Source organism: Lissotriton helveticus, chromosome 4_1, assembly GCF_964261635.1.
Source record: "Lissotriton helveticus chromosome 4_1, aLisHel1.1, whole genome shotgun sequence".
Lineage (NCBI taxonomy): Eukaryota > Metazoa > Chordata > Amphibia > Caudata > Salamandridae > Lissotriton > Lissotriton helveticus.
The window spans coordinates 418023874-418048315 of NC_136063.1; the positions used below are offsets into that span (position 1 = coordinate 418023874).

Genomic DNA, 24442 nt, shown 5'->3' on the forward strand with positions numbered 1-24442 from the left:
CTCGGGTGATGAGACAGACTATAGTAGCTCGCCTCTTCCAGGTCAATGACCTACCCGTCCGTAGTGGTTCGCCGGGATACTTACTTTCCAGCGCAAAACTTGTTTTGTGCTGGAAATTTCTTAAAAGTAGCGTGAAGTCCTGCTTTGCATTACTTAGCGTCAAGGGGGCGTTACATGGGCAATCCCATTCAACGATACATGCTTTTTAAAGCAAAATGCACTCTACCAAACAATTGAGAAAAGTTTTGCGTAAAAAATTAACATCTTTTGAAAGCAAGCGTGAAAATCTTTTTTTTTTATTTCTCCTTTCTTTTCCGACTTTGCATGTGTGCTGAACTGTACAGCACACATACAAATTAGGAAACAATTCAAAACTTGTCTAGGCATAGTATTTTGTACTGGAGGGCAATCCTTCCAGTACAAAACATATGCTAAACTCGTGCACACACCTGGGCACTCTGGCACAACAGTGTGTGTAGGGTGCACTGCAGCAAAATTGTGTGCCGGCGCTAGGGGAGGGAAGGAGAGTGCCAAATCTCTGTAGATTTTGCGCACTCCTGGTCCCTCACAGTCTCGTATCGTAGCGCAGCATTTTTGGCTGCTGCACTGCATACAATTTGCACAGCTCTCCTTGCCACTGCCCCTAGCCCCCTCATGCCTTGATTCTCATATAATATATTTTAGTAATATATTAGACACGGGCGTAGAACTCCGCTCTGCCCGCAGAGTGTGTGGCGATATGCTTACTCTGCTTTCCGCAGAGAAGGCAAATCTCCGCACACTTCACAGCGGAGCAGCGTTGGCTAGCCCCTGCCTCCACCTATTAACAATTAATTAAACATTAATTAAAACAAAAACCACTTACTTGTACTGCGGCGTCCCTGGGCTGCCCTCCTCCTCTTCCTCACCGTCTCTTGGTGATCATTGCGAAATCTGCGGATGTGCGTGCTCACGCACATTTCATGCAAGAAGTGCGTGGGCATGCGCAGTTTTTGCAGTGATCACCCAGAGATGGCGAGGAAGAGGAGGAGGGCAGCCTGGGGGCACTGCAGTACAGGTATGTGGTTTTTGTTTTAGTTGTAATTAATGTCTAATTAATTCCTAATAGAGGGGGTGGAGGCGGGTGGCGGAGCGGAGTTCCACGGAGTTTGTTCCCAACTCCGTGGACCTCCGAGTAGACTCGCTATGCCAGCTCCACCCCTATTAACAGTACAAGGAAGGAATTAATGGCCAGATTCATTGATTTTGGCTCTGGTGCATCTGCTCCCAATATTCATAATCAGACCCATAGTGGAAAACTGGATTACATTTTTTGATTGTAGTACAAATAAAAGAACAATATTTTATTATGTAGTTAGGCAGTCAAGAGTTTAGACAAAACAGGCTTTGCTTGGTTAAAACAAACCGCATCCTTCCGGTAGATGTCAGAGAATTTTCCAGGTACTACTTGCAAGGTAAAGGTAATGTAGAGCTAACAAAGGGACCCATTTGCAATTAGATTGTTCAGCTCTAACCGAAAAGACAGCCGATTAAACAAACAGGAAATAGTTAAAGTCAGAGATGTTTTTTTAACTGCCACCGTTGCCCTGACTGAAATTTGAATGTTACAGTTTTTCTAAGCTTACACAAACAGGTTAATTATAACAAGGGGCGGATGTGAAACTATTTAGTGTAGTTTAGGGCTATCCTTATCTAAATGCACTCTCATGCTTAGACTAATAGTTGGAGGAAACTAAATCAGACACAATCTACGGCTTCCTTTGGATGTTATCTGTACTTCATAGGTGTATGTGAAATAACATTCTCTTCTTGTGATATATATATCTATATGAGCAAGGATGTTACCCGCCGAAACGCGTAGGGTTTTCGTAATTTTGGCTTATGGTTTAATAGCATTAAAAAACCATGTTGACGAGACAGACGGAGTACTGAGCGTTATTGTCTGTGTGGAGTGCGAGGTACTGGTGAAGTACGAGGACGTGCATATATATATATATATATATATATATATATATATATATATAAATATATATATAAATATACTGGTTGTGTAAATTTATTCTACGTTAAATCAGTAAAGATCGACTTGCACAGGGTGTATGTAATACTTGCTGTTCCTTTCTATTTTTTTTAGTTGCTCTTCGCCACGTACCTTGCTCCTGGTTCAGCGTGGGACATTGGAGTAGAGCAGTGTGTAAAACGAGAGATTTATCAGAAACTAAACCCGCCGTTTGAAGATCTCTTTGACTTGGCAGAAGAATACATCCTCAATCTTCTAATGAACCCATGGATACTGATGATACAATCACATAGAAATGCATTTGAAAAGGTTCAGTATCAGTGGTTTGTTGTCTTGAAAAACTTGTATGTTAGAGTGATGTATTTTTATTTTTATTTGGGGAACCTAAAATAAGATTTAAACATTCTCATAAAATAGCTGCATTAGGAGCGTAATTTTCAACTTCACTGAGAATCTAAATGTAACATTAATCTGACAGTTCAGATATATATTTTTGGTTAATTACCGAGTTTGGAATCATTTAGGGTTTGGTGGAAGTTGGACATCCTCCAAAACTCGGCAGATGCCCAGTTCAGCAACCCTTTGGTCTCCCATCTTATGTACAGACCGAGAACCTAACAGTTCATGTTGGCAATGCCACTCCTGTAAAACATGGCACTCACACACCAATTAAAAAAAAACCTGCTTTGGGGGCTAGTTTCTGTAATAAAAAATGCTTATTTGCCGGCGTAACACTTCTTTTTTTTAAACAACCTTATTTATTGAAGTTTTTGTTGCAATTACAGGTAATGTTGCCTATATCATCACATCTATTCAGACCACCAGTTTTAATGTAAAAGTATATACAATAATGTTGCTATCTTTCGGTAGACCCCAGCACTATATTAAGTTACTCCATTAGAACTAGAACTGCTATCAGAAGATGACATTTTTCACTGGTAAGAATGTTGAACTACTTTCGACATATTAAGCAAGCTGTCACTACTCATCCATTCTCATTTCAGGTAAGTTTAAACAGCAACCAAATTCACTCCTAGTTATGCATCCGTAAGCTGGAATACAGTCACCTCTGTTTTAGAAGCATAGTTTTGTTTTTCTAATTCATACAATGGGGATCAAAATAACATAATTATTAAAAGCAAAATCATTTCACACAGATATGATACATTTAGCATTTATTGAATTATCTTAAATTTCCATTGCGCCACAGGTTTTCAAATCATGTTGTTTGCTTCTGAAAGACAATGAGGAGTGGACGTTGCCTCCCTCCCTGACGTGCCGATCGGCATCCTTTTCAAGACAAAGTTAGAGGGTGTGTCATGATCTGTCTTAAATATGCGCTGGCTGACATTTTGATGTATAGGCCTGCTTCGGTGTTGCAGTGTCTCGTACAAGCAATGATGTGAGAAGAATCAGGAAAGAGAATCTGGTTACCTGTTAGGTCATAGCTGTGCTCCTGCAGTAGTCCTTAATGTGGTTTGGGAGACCAAACTTATGCATTCTGTCATAGACTATGGCCAGTAACTTTTCCTTAGTGCAAATGTTACAAACCCTTACCCAAAACTGGACTGATGACAGGGAACTATCTTATACTTCCAAAAAGTGTGCCAAATTAAGCCTGACCACTAACTATAGTTTTGCTATTCGCTTGTCTAACATTGTCATCATTGGGTAGATGTTGCCCTAGTCAGGTCCCCCAAGCAATAGAATAGTCGTTTCTAGTAGGTGATTGACTTGATTTGTGACAGGATGTTTTACCAGTATAGTTGGACATACCTACAGGGCTACCATATGTGGGAATATTGCCCATAGAGCGCACTTTTGCCGTAATTGATCAAAATATCTTACCACCTCCCTCAGTCTTGATGGTGTCAGATACCACCTTGTTATTTTATATGCGTTTAACTTATACTCTGTGCATATGGTTGAATTTGTGGCTCAAAACCATATGTTGGTCCAGGTTTCTTCTTGGATTTCAGTGCCTAAGTCACTTTCCCAATTGGCTGTGTAAGTGTGCCTCTGTTTCGGTCGTAGGTTATTTATATGACTGTAAAAGCTGAGGACTCTTTCTAAAACTATCTGTTGGAGAACATTGATTCTATCAGGGCCTTATGCCTCCCTGCTGCATCTTTTATCACTCTGGACCTTGCCCAGTGCAGTAGCTCGGTCCAGCGGAATTGACCACTGTGTGTGATTACAAACCTCTTGGTGCATAATTCCCTACTTATCTGATCACCATTTACGTACCAGTCACCCATTCGGGTGGATTGTGGGAGTTCCAAACTCTGGGTCTTCTATACCTGATCTAAAATCATAGCTATGGCTCAGTGGTGTCAGTGGTGAGAGAAACGTTGTGACTTAATTTTTTAACACACAATGCCAATAGCAAGGTTGATATGGCAGAGAGTAGTCTGATTGCAAGATTTATATTTGTGGGGAAGCCAGAGAATGTATTGCAACAGAATACAAATAAAGTCCTGATCGAAAAGAACACACAGCTTTTTGTATGGGAGGTGATTCCAATCCAGGGTCAAGCAGAGTTTGGCTGCTTGTTTGTAATGTGCTATGTAACGCAGTCCCAGGTCTCATTCAGTTGTATCTAAACAAGGTGGCTTTAGACACACACGCAGGTTTATTGCACCAGACAAAGGAAATTAGTTTCTTTGTATCTGAGTAGTGGTGGATTTGGGAAAACTCAATGAGTTTGCGTGGCGTTCACGAGTTCTGGGAGGAAATTCATCTTTATTTGGTTATTCTGCCCAGTCATGATATCGCTAGTTTGCCTCATTCGTACAGGCCATGTAGAAGACACTATTTTTGTAGAGCATGCAGCTGGATTCTAGCAGACCGCACTACCAGAACTAGTCCCAGTATTGGTAAACTATATTGCCCACCTCAAATGATCTGCTGCCAGTAGATCATAAAATAAATATAACACTTTGTGGATGAGGCAACATAAAAAAGATAAATCACATGTACATATTCAGACTGACAAAATCAATCTTGTGTCGTTATTCTTCTTTTATTATCAGATGTATTTTTGGTATGCACAGGAATGAGATCAGCCAACGCGTTTCGCCCAGAGAAAGGGCTTCTTCAGGGCAAATAATGTAGGTAAGACAAATAAATCGTTGAGAGTTTTCCAAGATTTGAGTAACTAGAAGAGTTTGGTCCAAATGTAAGAAAAGCGTTTTGGTGCGCACCAAAACGCTGGCTGAAAGACACATACCGGACACGGCTCCCAAACGAAGACGCTGATACCAAGAATCACAGGTCTTGTTGCTCTCCTCAAGACTTTCCCTCCAACACTGGATTTTCTTACATTTGGACCAGACTCTTCTAGTTACTCAAATCTTGGAAAACGTTCAACAATTTATTTGTCTTACCTACATTATTTGCCATGAAGAAGCCCTTTCTCTGGGCGAAACGCGTTGGCTGATCTCATTCCTGTGCATACCGAAAATACATCTGACAAAAGAAGAATAACGACACATGATCGATTTCGTCAGTCTGAATATGTACATGTGATTTATCTTTTTTATGTTGCCTCTCATCCACAGTGTCATTGTAGAAGACGTCAAGGAGGGGAGGGATGTCAAGATAGAATAAGTCTGCCTGAAAACTAAGGTTGAATATTATCAGCCCACCCTGTCAAATGCCTTCTCTGCATCTAATGACAGGATGATCATTTGCTACTTTTTGCACTTTGCTGATTCTGTCAGGTAGGCTTCAAGTTTAATGCTATCTCCATTGTTATGTTTTATGATAAAGAAGAAGGTTGAGCTGCCTAACCAGAAATCTATTTCTCAATCGGGAGTGTACAGGCACCTGCAGAACCGTATTCTAGGAGCCCTTGACAAAACTGCTCCTATTCGTAGTGAGAAAAACTCCAAAAACGCGAGGAAATCCACTCAGTGGTATACTCCTGAACTTCAGACGTTTAAATCTGCTTGTAAAAAATTAGAGCGTGAATGGCGTGTTAACTTCTGCCCTATTATTAAAGCACAATATAAAAAAATGCAAAGGGAGTATAATAAAAAAATACGTACCTCCAAAGCCGCGCACTATAAAAATCGTATTGGTGAGGCAGAAAACTCTTCTAAGGAGCTCTTCAAAATCTTTAAGGAGATCTCTGTACTCTCAAATGTTAATATGTCCTGCAACGACTCGGTGGAAACTTGCAATAAAATTGCAACGTACTTCTCGGGGAAAATCACTGACATCTATGCCAACTTCTCTGGTAATCTGACCTCTGGCCATGATTTCAAGGAAAGCATAGAGGCCAGTCCTACTGAGTCATGTTTGCACGGTTTCTCGGTTCCTCCCTCTGAAATATTGGTAAACGTCTGTAAAAGTGTCAAATCAGGCTCCCCTCGTGACCCGGCCCCCCCGAAAGTACTTACTGCCAGTTTAGAAGTACTGGAACCCTATTTTAGACACATAATTCAACTATCCTTTTCTTCGGCCTCCCTTCCGGGAGATTGGAAGAAAGCAATAGTTTTGCCAATTAAAAAGAAACCCAATGTAAGCCAGGACATACTGGAAAATTTACGACCCATTTCTCTCCTACCTTACCTTGCGAAAGTGACTGAAAAACTAGCCAACACCCAACTCATGGATTACTTAGAATCTAATAAAGCACTGCACAGCTCCCAATCTGGTTTCCGGAAGAACTATTCTACTGAGACTGCCCTCCTGAGAGCGACCGAAACTCTGCGGATCGGAGCAGATGAAGGTCACACAATGGCACTTATTATGCTGGACCTCAGCGCTGCGTTCGACACTGTGGCACATTCCATCTTGCTACAGTGTCTGAGCAGAGCTGGGGTCACCAAGGCGGCATTGGGCTGGCTAAAAGCTTTCCTCACTGACCGCAGTTTTCAGGTTCAGAGAGGCATGTTTCTCTCAAACAGCATAGCCTTAGAACAGGGGGTGCCTCAGGGCTCTGCCCTGAGCCCCACCCTGTTCAACCTATATATGGCCCCGTTGGCAGATGTGGTCCAATCGTACGGCATAAAATTAGTATCTTATGCCGACGATACTCAACTGCTCATCTCCCTATCACAGGCACCCATTTTAGCAGCTGCCAACTTTAAAACCTGCATGCAGGAGCTTGCAGGCTGGATGAACCAACACTGCCTGAAGCTCAATGGCTCAAAAACTGAGGTTTTAGTGATAGGGGGCAATGATGCTAGCTGGACTCAGGAATGGTGGCCTCCCTGTCTGGGCCCACTACCTATCCCTTGCAAGGAGGCTAAGAACCTGGGGGTCTGGGTTGATCCCAAACTCTCTTTTGAGAGCCACGTTAATAAAGTAGTAGGGAAAGGCTTTGGGGTAATGAAGACCTTAAATCGTACTCTGGACCTTCTGCCTTTAGAGGCCAGACGCACCATGACCCAAGCATTAGTCACCTCCCGTATTGATTACGCTAACGTGCTGCTACTGGGGACAACTGAAAAGAACATAAGAAGGCTCCAGGTGCTTCAAAACACGGCAGCACGGCTAGTCCTCAGACTCCCCAAAAGAACGGCATCCAAACCCACTCTGGCTGCTCTTCACTGGCTCCCTATAAAAAAGAGGATCCTATTTAAAGCACTTCTAGTTTGCTATAGGATAACCTCGATGAAAGCCCCTGAATATCTGAAGGATCTAGCCATCCCTTACAAGCCCAACAGAGCACTTCGCTCTATGGGCATGGGTCTTCTTAAAGTCCCTCGTATAAAGAAGGCCAGAATGGGAGGTCGCTCCTTTCGTGTGTTGGCAGCCAACCAATGGAACTCCCTCCCAATCGACATCAGGTTAGCCAAGTCTGAAACAATTTTTAGGAAACTTTTAAAAACGCATCTGTTTACCATTTAGGTCTGTCACTCCTTTTCTGCTGCTCTCTCCACAGCGCGGGGACACGCCGGGATGGCGTCACCAGGCGCTCTACAAACTCCTTTATTATTATAATTATTATTATTATTATTACTGTATTGAACCCTCCTTGACGTTGCAGAAATAACTGTAGTCAAAGTGGTGCAACTTGATTCTGTGCATTCTGCAGCATAATGTACTAGTTGTGATGAAGGAGAGAATAATCAAAATGCATCAAACCTTATTTGTGCTTCTTGAAGATGACTGCTCTGCTTGTTGGGAGCGCAAGTGTTTCAAAGCAGTTCACACATCTTGTAATCAGGAGCTCATGGTATGTCAGGAAGAGGAAAAGTACATTGGTTGCACCCCTGCTCTACCACTCCTTGGTACGTGCATCTAACCTATGGTATAAGTAGTAACCAACGGAGTGTTGGCATAAAAACAAGCTATTCTCCGCAGTGCACCTCATGTTTTTTTCATGTAGTTAGATATAAAGTCCAGAAGGTACGCACCACTAAAAACCATCAATTACTAACCATAACTACTGCCAAACCATGCCACTGTCAACTTATTTCAATTAAACTGCCTTTTTAAAGAAAGTTATTCAACCTATTGCTAATCTCGCTTTTATGTAAAGAATTTAGGAAAAGCAGTTACAGGTCACCTTCAGGAATATATTGATGCATAAGGACAGACAGTTTGGTCTCCAGTCTTGGTAGGGCTTTAACTGAGAGAATGTTATGAGACTGGTGGAGCGGATTTGCTTTCTTTGTCATTGCTGATAGATCCTTCTGCAGTCTTAGGCATGTAGTTGTCATGCCATCCTTTTGGACTACCTGGTCTTTGTGGTAAGGTTTTTCATACACTGAATTGATTTCAGTCACTCATGTGTCAACAAGCTTAAAAAGTAAAAATTGGTGGCATCCATCTTCGACCAAGTAAGACTAATTGTAGTTTGTCCTGCTGGAATCTCTAATCACCCAGTTTTGTTTGCAATTTAGTGACAGTCATGTTTTGATTGATTCATATACTTCTCTCATGTGTGAATTATATGCCGGTTTTTTGCAATCTGCTGGCAACACATGTCGACATTTGTATACTTAAATATTGTAGCAGATAAATAAAAGTAAAAACAAATTTCACAGTTTTGCCAGGTGCATTGTGGTAAATGCAGTGCTGTTCTGCCAGGTGGTTTGCTCCCTCCCCTTTTGTGATTGGCAGCTTTTAGTTATTAGCTGACATACTTGTTTAGATGCACTTCTACTCTGGGAGTGGTACAGAAAGCAGAGAAGACTGTGAGCAGAATTGCCAGCACCCAGAATGAGAGGTGTTGTTCTCTATTGAAGGACAGATACCCTGAGACACATATCTGGAGATACCCTGCACTGGCTCCACCAAAAATGGTTAATACGAAGGATTTTCTACTAAAGTCAATCAATCAATCAGGATTGATAAAGCTTGGATAATCACCCGATTGGGTATCCAGGCGCTTGCAGGCCCCTAAGGCTTATTGGAACAGCCAGGTCTTGAGGCTCTTTTTGAAATCTGGAAATGAGGTGATGGTTCGGAGGTGCTTAGGGAAGCTGTTTCAAGTCTTTGCTGTGATGCGAGAGAAGGAGCGTCCCCCACTTCTGCTTCGGTACATGGAGGGAATATGGGCAAAAGAAAGGGAGGCGGAGCACAATCTTTATTGATGGCTGGTGGAAGGTCAGGTTGTGGTTAATGGAGAAAGGGGCCCTTGGTTGTTTAGAGCCTTGGTCAGCAGCTTGAATTGGCATCCCTTCTGTATGGGGAGCCAGTGGAGTTTCCTGAGGTGGGGTGTGATGTGGGTTCATCAGGCAAGGCCGAGGATGAGTCTGGCTTGCCTTTCTGTATGGTCTGAAGTCTCTGTAGAAGTTGTGCAGCAATTCCTACTTAGAGTGCACTGCCGTAGTCCAGTCAGCTGGTGATGAGGTCTTGCGTCATGGTGCATCTCGTGTGTAGGGGTAGCCACGTGAAGATCTTACATAGCATGTGCATAGTGAGGAAGCAGGCGGAGGAGATGGCGTTGATCAGTGATTTCATGGTGAACTTGTCAATGATGATTCCAAGGTTTCTGACATGGTTGGATGGAGTGGGTACGGGTCTTAGGTCTGATGGCCACCAGGAGTCTATCCGTATGTTGTTGCGGTTGCCAAAGATCAGACCTCCGTCTTGGCTGTGTTCAGCTGCAGGCAGTTGTTCTTCATCTAGTTGGTGACGTTTGTCATGCAACTGTGGAAGTTAGTTCTGGTGATGGTGGGATCGTTGGTGAGTGAGAGGATGAGTTGGATGTCGTCTGCGTAGGAAATTATGTTGATACGGTGGTTCAACATAGTTGAGGTTGCCCAGCAAGGTCATATATGGGTTGAAGAGCTTGGGGCTGAGGGATGAGCCCTGGGGGCACCGCAGGTGATCTCCTTGGATTCAGAGGTAAAAGGTGGGAGGTGGAACCTCTGGGTTCTTCGGAAAAGGAAGGAAGTGACCCATCTGAGCGCGTTCCCTTGGATGCTAATGTGGTAGAGTCGTTCAATCAGTGTGCGGTTGATGAAAAGCAGCGAGACTCCCAAGACTTTCGATGCCGCTTAGTGCAAACCACCTCTAATTCACCTTAAGATTAGCGATCAAAATAACGAGGCAGGCGCTGGTAATTGGATGGCGAAGAACAGGTTTATTTCTCCGGAGGAGAACACATCACATCAGACACCGGGGCTATCGTCAGGAGGTGCTCTAACAGCATCTCTGTGGCATGGCCTTTTATATACTTTTTTGTCAGTTTATTACAAGGTCAAACATTCCTGGCACCAGTTTATTGCATAGTCAAACATCCTTGGAATCCCCTCCTCAAGCTAGTTCCCACACAGACCCAGCAGCAATCTTCCCTCCCCCCAGATCTAACAGATGATCGCTATCTCGCAGCTGGACATTCCGACAGGATCTAAAACATGTGGGATCGGCCAGATCTAAGGGGTCGTGTCACTGATTAAATTCGGGCCCCTTTGTTGGTGAAGCAAGTTCTGTCGTATGTGGGTAATAAACTATGTCCACAGGGGTCGGTTAGTGCCTGGGACCAGATTGAGTGGCCAGGTGCAGGGAAGGAGGTTATCAAAGGGGCCTGCCCGTGCGTGGAGGATGAAAGGACAAGTGGGTTTGGTGCGGGAAGTGACTCCGGGGCATTGTCATGCTGACAAGGTTTTACGACCCTGGTACACGTGTTCAGGCTTAGTCAGAGCGCGGGGGGATGATAGTGAGGTCGGGGTGACTCACAGGTGACCAGCAGAGCATGAAATGGCCGCGATGCCTAAAATGGTTGCCGCTTACGCGCTCGCAGAGGCCTTCGCTAAGCAAGATGGCGCCGGCAATGTTCATATTGTCGTTTTATTTTCCACAGTCCTCCCTTTGAACATGGTCTCGACAGCTTGCTGATCTATCTCAATGTCCATAATGTCCTGTATCTCTCTATCGTTTATTACTCTCATCTTCGTGAGCTCAATGTCCATAGTCTTAGGGTGCAAGTAGTTCTGGCAAATAGAACACAAAAGTGGTATACAATGTATCCCCAAACAACCACCACATATTATTAATATTGGAACCAAGAGGGTCATCATTATTTTCCAGCCCCATTCTTTCAAAATCCCCCAAAACCAGCTTCCAAGTGTCCAAGTCTCTGACTCCAGATTGATTTCTGACGCCAGCCTGTGGAGGTGTTCAATTGCCTTGAAGACAGAGGGTTAGTTGTCATGGAAGTAAGTACAGCAACTGGCTCCGATGATGCGGCATGCTCCTCCACGATCCGCTAGTACCACATCTAGAACAATGCGGTTCTGTAAAGCTACCAGGCGGACCGCCTGAAGCTCAGCTGTGTTGTTGGTGAGGATGCCAGCAGTGACGTTCAAGGCTGTTTCAACTGCTTGAGTTAGGTGCCGGATGGCTCGGCTGTTTGCCATCGGGCCCCATAGCGGGACGAGTCCTTTTGCCGCATCGAGGAACTGTGATGTGGCGGAGTCTGCTTGTTCTGTGTCTTTGGAACGCCTTTCCCTGTGATGATCTACAGGAGCTATGTAGGTTGGAGGCAGAACAAAAGCGATGTAGCACGTGCCCCCCAGCCTTTTGGGAGCCTGGTGTAGGCTTTGGTACCACAGATTAAGTACATGTTGGGTGATGCAACAAATGAAGGGGGGTCGGCAGTGTTCAGAGTCTTCATTATTTGGCAAGGGCTGTAACCCACGATCTTAGTCCCATGGCAAGGCCTGAGAGGTTCACCACAGATAGGGCCGCTGTCAGAGTTGCGGCAGTTAGTTTCTTTAGATAGGAACAGGTAGGTCTGGCGGGATTGTTGTACACTTGCATTTCAAATCGTTCTTTGGTGGGAATGTTCATTGGAAAGGTTGCGTTTGAAGTCTAAGGGCAGAAGGGAGAGGATGTGCTTCCCGTTTTGTTCAGCTAGAACTCATTGTAAAATTGTTTGATTGTCCCATCGGATGTGGCGTTGTCTTTGTAGCTCTCTTGCAGAAGCATTAACCAGGTGAGGCAAGATCCATGAACAGAAAAGGGTGAAGGGATGAAAAGAATGGAATGTTCAGTGGCATGAGGTAGCAACCCACAGATCCAACAGTTCGTGGCATTTGCGGCAAGATTGTGTTGGTGCAATACTTGTATGAAAGAATGATTCCAGAATTCTTTGCGTCGTTCTCGGAGGCGTGGTGACAGTGACACCAGATAGTGTTCTTTCTTGGTGGTGGGTTGCATGGTAGGTGACATTGTCCTGTAAGCGGGAGCACTCTCTTCAATGATCCAGTCTGTGACCATTAGTAAGAGACTGACGAGAGATGCTGCTACAAGTGTTATTGTCTTTGTACTGTGCAATTTGGCAAGTTTGGAGTCGTCGCGGCGGTTCTTCGGTCATCCGGGTTCCTTCATCACCTTCAAGAGGCTCGACGACTGGCAAGAACACATACTTTCGTCTAGCGTTTCTCCTGGTAGCATTTGTAGTGTTAGCTACCGATCTGAGACTTTTGACTCAGTTAGTGGCCTGCTTGTTGGAGCACTCTCCTTTCGTCGATCTTAAATTGTACCCTTTCTTGGATGGTACTGTGGGGTCGGGAAACTCTGCCAATTCAAGTGTCTCTGTTTGTGGGTAGCAACTCAGGGCTGGTCGATCCGTCGTCAGGAGCTCTTCTTGGACGTCCACTTCCTCGCAGGTTGTCAGCGTTGGGGAGAACTTCTTACAGTGATGTGCGTGCAGCCAATTTTGCTTTCCTTCCACTCGAAGAGCAGTTCGGGTGGTTATTAAGACTTGCCAGGGGCCCGTCCACCTGGGTTCCAGACTCTTCGTCCTTTGGAAATTCTTTGTCTGCACGAAGTCTCCAGGCTGGATATCATGTCCTGAGCCCCTGGACACGTCTGGTATGGTTTGCTGCACCGGTTGGTGGATACGCGTTAATTTGTTCGTTAATTTGTACAAATAGTCGGACATTAGTATGTCCGGGACATCATTAATGGAGGTTGGCTTTGATGCCGCCCAAATGTTCATAGGCCTGCCGAAGACTACTTCGTAAGGGGTCAGTCGGTGTTTGGTTGGGGTGGAGCGCATTGACAGCAATGCCAGTGGGAGGGCCATTTCAACCCAGTCGTTGCGACTATTTTTGCTAGCTTCAGTTTTAGCGTGGCGTTGTGTCTTTCTACCAGGCCCGCTGACTGGGGGTGGAAAACGGCATGGAACTTTTGCTTTACCCCCAACCCTTTCAGTATGTGCTGTATAACTTCTGCTACGAAGTGGGGGCCATTGTCGCTCCATAAAATTCTACAAAGGCCATATCGGGGGAAGAACTCTTTCAGTAATACCTTCGCAGTAGCTAAGGCGGTGTTGTCGCGGGTGGGGTAGGCCTCCACCCATTTGCTAAAGGCGCACACGATTACTAGTACGTATTTTAGACCATAGCACCTCTCTAGCTGGATGTAGTCCATTTGGAGGACTTCGAAGGGGTGATCAGGGACACCCAACCCTCCCCGTGGTACTACGGTCCCTTTCCCTGGGTTGTGTTGCAGGCATACTATGCATTGCTGTACTAGGCGTTTTGGTGATTCTGCTATCTTGCTGTTATGCCATACTCTGGTGATCAGTTCGGTCATGGGGGCAGATCCTATGTGTGCTGGTAAATGTGCCATGGTCAATATGGGGATCAGATAGGCATTAGGTAGCAGCCATTTGTTTCCGTCTTTTGTCCTCCAGCAGCCTTCCTCGTCTCTCAGTCCCACCCGAGCCCATTCAGTCAGTTCGTCCTGTGTGCCTGTTGTTTGTATGTCCCTTACACCATTCTAGCGTCAGTCCATTGTTCTGCTTGTGACCTGGTCACGTACATTCGTGTCGTGGTTGTGTCCTGTGCTGTGGTTCGGGCAGTAATATCGGCTGATGCGTTTCCCTGTCCAATGAGGTCGGTCACTTTCTTATGTGCCTGGCATTTAATCCCTGCTAGCTGCTTGGGAACGAGGACTGCTTCTGTCAATGCAAAGACTATATCTCCATGTAGGATGGGTCTGCCGTGTGAAGTCAGGAACCCTCTTTCTCTCCACAGGAGCCCAAAATGGTGAACCACCCACGAAGGCGTACTGGCTGTCGGTGTATATGTTTACTGTCGTACCAGCTGCTAAAATACATTCTCGCGTGAGGGCAATGAGCTCTGCTGCTTGGGCGGATCGTTGGGCAATGCGGGCTGTCTCTAGGATGGTTCGGGCTGTGGTGATGGCATATGCAGGTCAGGTGGTGCCACCGGGAAGTTTGATGCACGAGCCGTCTACCCATAGTTCCCCATCTGGCTCTGGAAAGGCAGTGTCTCGGAGATCTACTCTACTCTTTGTCTGTTTGTCAGTGAGGGTTACACAGTCGTGCAGTGGAGTCACACCAGGGTCATTTTCGGGTAGGGGTAACAATGTGGCTGGATTGAGAGTGGCGCATCGCTTCAGAGTGATGTGTGGTGCTAGCAGGGTCAACTCGTAACCTGTCAGTCGTGCGCTAGTCAAGTGTTGGGTTTTGGTCTGGTTTAGTAGTGTGTCGACTGCATGGGGCACTAACATAGTGATTGGATTAGAGAGCACTATTCCTTCGCTCTGGCGTATGGATACTGCTGCAGCTGCCAAAGCACGCAAGCACGCTGGCAACGCTCTAGCTACTGGGTCGAGGGTGGCAGTGAAATATGCAGAAGGGCGATGTTTGTGACCAATTGATTGCGCTAAGACGGACAATGCACATCCCTACCTTTCATGTGTGTAGAGGAAGAATGGTTTGGAGTAGTCCGGGGTTCCTAGAACAGGTGCTGAACAAAGGGCATCTCGCAATTCTTTGAATGCTGACTGGCATTTGGGTGTCCAGGGGAAAGGTGAGGGGGTGTCTTTGGCTAGGAGGGAAAGAAGGGGTTTGACAATGAGGCTAAAGTTCGGTAACCACTGTCGGCAGAAGGAGGTGAGGCCTATCAGAGAGCGGACTTGCTTCTGATTCTTGGGAACGGGAGTGTCTAGAATTGCCTGGATCCTGTCAGGTGTGAGTTTCCTCCCTTCTTTCGATAAGAGGTGACCTAAATATGTTACCTGTGGTTTGCAGAACTGCAATTTCTTTCGAGATACTTTGTGGCCATTTTCTGCAAAGAAGCGTAGGAGTTGGATGGTGGCTGTGACGGCTAGTGGTGTGGTGTCTGCTGCTAGGAGGATATCGTCTACATACTGTATCAACACCAACCCGTCTGTTAATTGAACGGCATCTAACTGTCTTTTGAGCGCCTGGCTATAGATGCTCGGGCTCTTGGTGTACCCATGGGGTGCTCGACAAAATCTATACGAGCGGGATCTTAGAGTGAATCCGAAAAGATAGCGACTGTCTTGGTGAATGGGTATGGAGAAGGCATTTTTGAGATCGATAACGGTGAAAGTGGTAGCAGTTGACGGAATTAGGGTCAGGATGGTGGTGATGTCAGAAACTACTGGGTACTGTGGTACTACTATTTTGTTTATCTCCCGCAGGTCGATGATGAAGCAGTAGACTTTGCCATCCCCCTCTCCCTGTCTCTTTATGATCGGTAAAATAAGACTATTACAAACATTGCTCACTACCTCTCTGACCACTCCTGCCTCTACTAGTGACTGCATGATTTCGGTCAAGGCTTTCTCGCCCTCTGGCGAGATCTTATACTGGGGTACTTTCGGTAAGGTTGCGTCTTGTCGTATTGTCACGTGTAATGGGTCAATCATCATTCGTCCTACGTCTGAATCAGCCCTGGCCCACAGATGCGAGGGTAAAGTGTCTAGTAGGGATGTGTCTGTCTCAGAAATGGGATACGTGTGTTGGGATGGATTATCTCTCGGGTGTTGGTGATTGTCATATAAGATGACTGGTACTCTGTCTGGCGAACATCTGATAGTCGCACGGAAATGCTTCAGTAGATCGAGACCCATTATGGCATCTGGAGTGTTGGAGGAGAGAAGGAAAGTCGTGTCGATAACATTGTTTTCAAGTTTGAAGGGGATCAGTCTGGACAAAGGGTTGGTGGAGGGCGTACCGTCAAATCCTATTGAGGTTATATGTGAGCCAGACAAGGATGCCCTTGGAATCAGTCGCTTTGATAGCGCACTACGTGTTGTTCCTGTGTCTACAAAAATTGGCGACTCCGTGCCCAGGATCTTTGCGGTAACATAAGGGCCTTGCTGATCAACATAGAGCTCGACAGGATCCCTCCCTTGCCCCTGGCTGTCCTATGCAAAGTCTACATGTTGTCGTAATCTGTCTGTTGACACTGGTTCTGTCTTGGGCGGTCAAATGCGTTCACTCTTCCTGGCTTTCCTTCGCTAGCTTCACTTGCGTACCCTCTCCCACGTCCTCTTCCTCTCTGTTCATTCGTTATTTCCCTCATCCCTCTGCCCCTACTAGCTCCTGATAAGGCTGGGCATTGGGATTTCCAGTGTCCGTATTCTTTGCAAAATGCGCATTGATCCTGTTCTAAGTCCTGACATCGTACATATGGTGTCAATAAGTCATTTCTAGGAGACTGTACTCTAGGGACATTCTGTTGGTATCCTCCTTTATATTGTTCTCTCCCTGTATTCACCCCTTGGAGCTGCGCTATCATTACCCTTTCTTTCAAATCTTTCTTCTTCTTTTCTGTAGCTCCATCAATTTCATTTTTCTGGTGTTCATAGTACTGGGCCATCTGGAGGATGGCCGCTGGTTTAGAGGCTGCCCAACTACTTTTGCTAGTTTGTAATTTCTGTGATACCTTCGGCAGCAGTCCTTTGACGTAATTTTGCACGAATGAGTGGTGTCAAGTCGCAGTGGACATGTCCTGTCCACTGTAATCGGAGAACACTGCTTCGAATCTCGAGAAATACTCGGAGCATCCTTTTGTGGTTTCTGGCGGCACGCTGTTACTATGGACCAGTCTATCTTTTTCTCCGGTATCAGTGTTTTTACTTTCTGTACTATCTTGTCGGGGAGATCTAATATGGCCTTTACTGGTTTTTGTCTGGGGTTTCGCTGTTTATCTAAAACACCGAGTTGTTCCCAGGTATGGCCGAGCAGCTCTGTGTGGTCTACTTTCCTAATTTGTTTCCACACATCCGCTGGCAGACATAGCCCAAAGAATAAGTCGATATCCGCGAGTGTCATTATTGTTGATCCCAGAGCAGTACCTAGTTCTTTCGCAAATCTGGAAGAGATTTACGGAACGTCAGGATGTCTTGTCTGTCCCATGGCTGATACACCCAATTGTAGACCACCCTTCCTTTCGCATCCTGGTGGTTTATGTCATCATTGTTCCCTTGTCCTCTAATAAGGCGCAGCTTCTTTTATTGGCATCATGATATCCGGTTTTTCTATCGGGGGCCCTGTCATTGTAGAGGTCTTATCCTTAACTACCCGTCCTTGTTCTATGCGATGGCGGAATAGCTCTAGTGTGTACGAAAAGAGTTCCGCTATATCACAGTTATTTTCATCTCCCGTATCTACCTTTCTATAAAGAGCCATTAGTCGCTCGGACCCTACATCTCTGTACTTTTCCTCGTAAGCAGTGAGTGTGTGATAACAGAGGCGTACAATGAAGTGCCGCTTATGGTTTTCGACATAGCAGTTGCAAATGTCGGTTATATACTCTTCGGTCTCTTTCCTATCTACGAGCGTTTTAACTATTTTATCGATAACTGCTTGTACGTCTTTACTTAATCGTGGGATCCTCAGCAACCCTTTCTCTTTTGATTCAGCTTCTACTGACCCGCCTTTTGATGAGGCATTAGGCCACCAGAGACTCTGTTGGTGCTGAGGCTATGGGAGTCAAGGCAATGGTGCTGCTTTCAACTATGCTTTGGGATTCCTGACGTTGTATTACTGGATGGGTGGGGGCATAAGGAGGAGGCATGTAGATGATTGGAGGGCCTAATAACAAATCATCATCTACTTTCTGTTTAGTTGGTAACTCAGGGTAAAGAGTCGAAGGCGTTCTAACAGGATATTGACCTGAAATCTTTGACTCTTGTTCTTTTCTATCAGTCTCTCTTTCTTTTATATCTTCTTCTAACTTTTTACAAGCTTGGTGAGTTGCTTTTCGCATCTCTTTATCAAGTCTAGCTTTTTTTTTTCTCTTTCGTTGGGATGCTTCTTTTTGCCACAGACCAAAGTTGTCAAGCATGGCTGGCGTAGCTTTCTTTTTGTGGAGCGCTATTTCTAAGATTTCTATTTTAGCGAGATCAAAAGATACTGTCAGTGGCCACTGATTTACCCGGTCCTTTCTAGTGTATTTGTGCCATAGTTTGCTATAGGCAACGATGGCTACTCCATATTTAACATACATGTCCTTGTTAGGGATGCCTTCCGGCGGTGCTGGATGACTGACCTCTAACATTCGGTCCGGTCCAAAACAATCAAACAATTTTGAGAAGACAGGCATGACGTACAAGCAGTCAATATAAATATCTCAATAGATCATGGACAAAGGTCCGCACTACCTGCCCTTCGCTACCTGCAAAGAGGGAATATTCCTATTCTACGTTGTTTGCAAGCAGGGAATGTCTCAATTACTACCAATAACTTCAAAGAACGGAATACTAGTATTCGAGCAACCAATTTCAATACAATCAGACAATCAATTTTTGTCGTATATCAGGACCTTACCCGGACCGTTACGGACAGTTTCTTCATCGTCTCCTTCCAGCGCCCGTTTGTCCTCCCACTCTAAAAATGCGGCGTTCCTGTAAGGTCCCAGTCAGGACCGCAGGTCACTCGAGAGAGGTCCGTTCGGAACCGGTGAAGTTCAGTTGATCGGCCGCCAGACGAGGGTCTCTTTCAGGCAGGTGCACTTCCCGATCGTTTAGATGTTCACTACGTCGTTAGAACCTCTCTCACCGGACCCACGTGTCTCTGATGGGCCCTACGTTGGGCGCCAATTGATGAAAAGCAGCGAGACTCCCAAGACTTTCGATGCCGCTTGGCGCAAATCACCTCTAATTCACCTTAAGATTAGCGATCAAAATAACGAGGCAGGTGCTGGTAATTGGATGGCGAAGAACAGGTTTATTTCTCCGGAGGAGAACACATCACATCAGACACCTGGGCTATCGTCAGGAGGTGCTCTAACAGCATCTCTGTGGCATGGCCTTTTATATACTTTTTTGTCAGTTTATTACATGGTCAAACATTCCTGGCATCAGTTTATTGCATAGTCAAACATCCTTGAAATCCCCGCCTCAAGCTAGTTCCCACACAGACCCAGCAGCAATCTTCCCTCCACCCAGATCTAACAGATGATCGCTATCTCGCAGCTGGACATTCCGACAGGATCTAAAACATGTGGGATCGGTCAGATCTAAGGGGCCGTGTCACTGATTAAATTCCGGCCCCTTTGTTGGTGAAGCAAGTTATGTCATATATGGGTAATAAACTATGTCCACAGGGGTCGGTTAGTGCCTGGGACCGGATTGAGTGGCCAGCTGCAGGGAAAGAGGTTATCAAAGGGGCCTGCCCGTGTGCGGAGGATGAAAGGACAAGTGGGTTTGGTGCGGGCAGTGACTCCGGGGCATTGTCATGCTGACAAAGTTTTACGACCCTGGTACACTTGTTCAGGCTTAGTCAGAGCGCGGGGGGATGATAGCGAAGTCGGGGTGACTCACAGGTGACCAGCAGAGCATGAAATGGCTGCGATGCCTAAAATGGTTGCCGCTTAAGCGCTCGCAGAGGCCTTCACTAAGCAAGATGGCGCCGGCAATGTTCATATTGTCGTTTTATTTTCCACACGGTGACATATGGAGTCGAAGGCTGTCGAAAGGTGATGGAGGATCAAAGCTGCGGTTTCTCATCAGTCGAGAATGTCCTCGTTGGCTGTGATCAGGGTGGCTTTGGTGCTGTGATTGCAGCGAAAGCCGGATTGGGAGGCCTTGAGTAGCTGATTCTGCTCCAGGTGTGGCATGAGTCGATTGTTGATGATCTTCTCTCTCTAGTACCTTCGATGGGAATGGGAGCAAGGAGATTGGCCGGTCATTTGTTTAGTTTGCTGGGGTTGGCGGAGGAGTTTTTGAGTAGTGGTCTGATTTTGAAGTGTTTCCAAGCATTGCAAAATGTTGTGGTGGTGATAGAGGTGTTGACTAGGGTGGTGAGTTCCTTGCCGATCCTTTGGTTTCCGAGGTTGAAGATGTGGTGCGGGCATAGGTCTGTGGGAGCTCCAGAATGGATGAATTTCTTGGTGGAGGTTGTGTCCTGGGCGGAGATGATGTTCCAGGTGGTAAGTGTGTTCGTGTTGGTTACGGTGGTAGTGTATCTGTCAAGGAAGACCATTGGTGTGGGTTGAAGATCAAAGTTTCTGTATATAGTTGCGATCGTGTCATTGAAGAAGTGGGCCAGGTTGTTGTACAGCTCCTATGAGCGTGTGATGTTGTTTTTGCTGGAAGTCGGGTTGGAAAATCCCTTAACGATGTTCAAATGTTCCTTGGTGTTGTTTGCACGGATTTCGATGCGTGCAGCAATGGTTGTCTTCTTTGTTGCCCTCAGCAGGCGGTGGTAGATGTTGTGGGAGGTTTTGAAGGCTGCCCTGTCGGAGGTGTCCTTGCTGGTGCACCATCTCCTCTCCAACTGTTTGCTGTCTTGTTTCTCTGTTCTGAATACTTGGGTGTACCAGCTGGCCTTTTTAGAGGATTTTCTCTGGATGTTGCTCTTGATGGAGATTATGCTATCTGCGCAATTGGGGATCCAGGCGTTTAGGTTTTTCACTCCCTGTTCGAAGTTGGTGGCGGTAGCAGGGTTGGAGGTGTTGAGGGCGTTCGCCCAGCTGGTATCTGAGATTTTATTCCACCTCCGCTGGGGGGGTTGGGCATCTTGGAGGTGGTGGTGCAGGAGCTGGAGATTCAGAAATGGACGATACAGTGATCGGTCCATGTGAGTTCTGTGACATGGCTGTATTTGACGCAGCTGCTGGCGGTGAAAATTGGGTCCAGCGTCTGTCCTGTGGTGTGTGTAGGGTTGTGGATGATCTGGGATAGTCCATGAGTGCTCATATTGTTGGTGAGGTGTGCAGTGTTTTTGTCATTAGGGTCGTCGATGTGAAAATTTAGGTAAGGGAGGAAGATGTAGTCCTTGGTGTCTAAGGCTAGTGTCACAATGAAGTCTGCAATGGTGTTGCAAAAGCTGGAGTGAGGGACTGGGGGTCGGCAGGCGACGGTGTCTCTGATGGTTGACTTGTCGTCCGTGTGGAGCTTGAAGTTGAGCTGTTCCATGGGGGTGGCGGTATTGTTGGTTGTGGCGGTACACTGCAAGGTCTCTTTTTGTATGATGGCTGTTCCTCCTCACTAGTTGGTGCTGTCCTGGTGAGTGATTTTATATCCATCTGATATTGCTGTGGCAATGTCTGGGGTGGATGTGGGGTTGAGCTAGTTCTCAGTGAGGAAGGCTGTCTGGTGCGAGTGTGAGCTCATTGGGATTCACTGCTGCGCTCAAGGAGTGGCACAGAAACCTGAGAAGACTGCGTCCAGCATTGCCAGCACCCTCACGTATACGGTGTTACTCTATTGAAAAAGGACAAATATCCTGAAACAGTCTAGACAAACTCGGCACTGGCTGCACCAAAAATGGTGACTTACTAAAGTCTTACAACTAAAGTGATTGTTACCATGCACTTAATTTACCACACTGCATCTCGCAGAACGCCGAAGCTCTGTTGTGCCGAACGCCGCACTTCCGCTTCCCGTTGCAGTCACCCATACGTCAGCGGCAGCAGCAGCACCAGCGCCGACGAGGGGGTGAAGAGCGGAGCAGAGTGTGGCCGGCTGGTAGCGGCTGGTGTGGAAAATTGCAAAAATTTTGTACGGCTCGGCAGCTTCACGGACACAGATACTGGTACGGGTATGGGTAAAACGGCGCACACAACAGAGGAAAGTGCCGATTTTGTGTGAGCCTATGAAATTGGAGCGCCTGACAGATTGCAGCTTGGACTGTAGTTGCTCTCCCTGAGACTTTAACGGGCAAGGACCTAACCCTGGAGAATGAAGAGCTTGTAATCCCAGAGTCAATCAGGGATGGCCTCCAAGAAAACCAAAAATAAGTTGGAGCACAAACAGAGGTCAAGGGCACCTCAGTTGATTCGAGAACCTCTGAAGAAAGCGGAAGGAGCCTAGAGTCGAGACCAGAGAAGGGAACAAAGAAAAGAGCAAAGAGAAGCATGGCTGTAAGAAAAAAACGTGGTGGTACCACCTCAAATTCGATAAAAGAATTTGTGGGGAAACATTTCAAAAACGTTTTTTTGCCAGCAAAGGCCCCTGACATAGAAATAATACAGGCGGCGCCGCAGAACGTGAGTGAGAGTAGGAGTGGTAATGGGAATATCTCCCTACCTCTTGAGGAGCATACAACTGAGTCGCTAATCCTGGCCAATTAGTCTCTACAGCTCTTACTGGACCAAAAGGGACTCTCGTTACCACAGTTGTCCTCTTCACCACGTGGTCTTTTTACTTATGATCCGGAGACAGGACTCCGGGATAGCCCGATCTCAAATGAGGATACAAGGATTGAAGAAGAGGGTACACCCGGTAGAGAATTAAGGCCAAGAAGAGATGAAAAGCAAAGTCCGCTTGAGAACCCGAAAGCAGTAATAGAACAAAGCAGGGAACTGAACTTAACCCCTGAGTCATAGCTGGAACTTTCCGTAACGCCCGCTTCCTCGATACTGGGCCTTATGCTGATATTACAGAGAACCCTACAAGGGCTTCTAGAAGTTACGCTGACAAACAATGACATTTTAAAAGTACAAAAAAAGTACCTAGCTAAGATAGAGGGTGAGCTACAGGGGATTAGATGTCATATTACAAAAACAATAGAGTAGTATCCCCTCGTAGGCAGAGAAATGTTTCTGTCAATGGACGGACCACAGCTGCGTCCACTTCACCTTCAGAAGAACGACGATCCACCACCACCAGCAACAGGTTGCCCGAAGAAGCTGGAACAAGATCACAGCCGACCAGCTCGCCGCTTCCCTGAGTCAGCACCCTCCCGCCAGCTCAGCGAACCCCAGCCAGGCCGCCGACAACCTCACGAAGTGGATCAGCAACTGCGCGGACGAACTCGCCCCTTTGAGGACCCCGCCCAGCAGACCCGGCAGCAAGAAAGCCCCATGGTTCTCCGACGAACTCAAGAGCTCCAAGAAGAACTGCCGAGCCCTCGAGAAAGTCTGGAGAAGGGAACCAACACCGGACAACATGACCACCCTCAAGCTTGCCACCCGGAAGCACCACCAACTGATCCGCGCCACCAAGAGAACTGCATTCAAGGACCGGCTGGACAACAACGCACACAACTGCAAGGAACTCTTCAACATCGTGAAAGAGCTCTCCAACCCCAACGCCGGAAACAAAGACATCACCCCATCGCAAGACCTCTGCAACTCCCTCGCCTCCTACTTCCACAACAAGATCGCGGACATACACAACAGCTTCAGCATTCAACCATCGCACACAACGACCGCAGCAACGCCGCCCACCACCACCCTCCGCGCCTGGACTCCGATCAGCACCGATGACACCGTCCGCATAATGAACTCCATCCACTCCGGATCTCCGACCGACCCCTGCACTCACCACGTCTTCAACAAGGCCGACACTGTCATCGCACCCCACCTGCGGGACATCATCAACACCTCCTTCGACACCGCCACCTTCCCGGAGGGCTGGAAGCACGCCGAACTCAGCGCTCTACTAAAGAAACCAACAGCGGACCCCACCGAACTCAAGAATTACCGCCCCATCTCGCTCCTCCCGTTTCCAGCCAAAGTCATCGAGAAGACCGTCAACAAACAGCTGGCCGCCTTCCTCGAGACGAATGGATCCCTCGACCCCTCACAGTCTGGCTTCCGAGCCAACCACAGCACCGAGACCGCCCTCATCGCTGCCACCGATGACATCCGAGCCCTGATGGACAACGGAGAAACAGCGGCCCTCATCCTCCTAGACCTCTCCACAGCATTCGACACTGTCTGCCACCGCACCCTAGTGCAGCGCCTCAGCAACGTCGGAATCCAGGAGAAGGCACTGGAA

The 24442-nt window shown here is 46.6% G+C and overlaps 1 protein-coding gene across 2 annotated transcripts in view; it reads left to right on the forward strand.

Annotated features, from left to right (window-relative positions):
- The window catches only part of RGS22 (regulator of G protein signaling 22), a 1652097-nt gene that overhangs the window by 1117258 nt on the left and 510397 nt on the right, over positions 1-24442 (forward strand). For both annotated transcript variants that reach the window (XM_078686958.1, XM_078686959.1), the window contains exon 15: positions 2135-2329. In XM_078686958.1, the coding sequence (XP_078543084.1) occupies positions 2135-2329 (195 nt within the window). The remainder of the gene's footprint in view (positions 1-2134; positions 2330-24442) is intronic.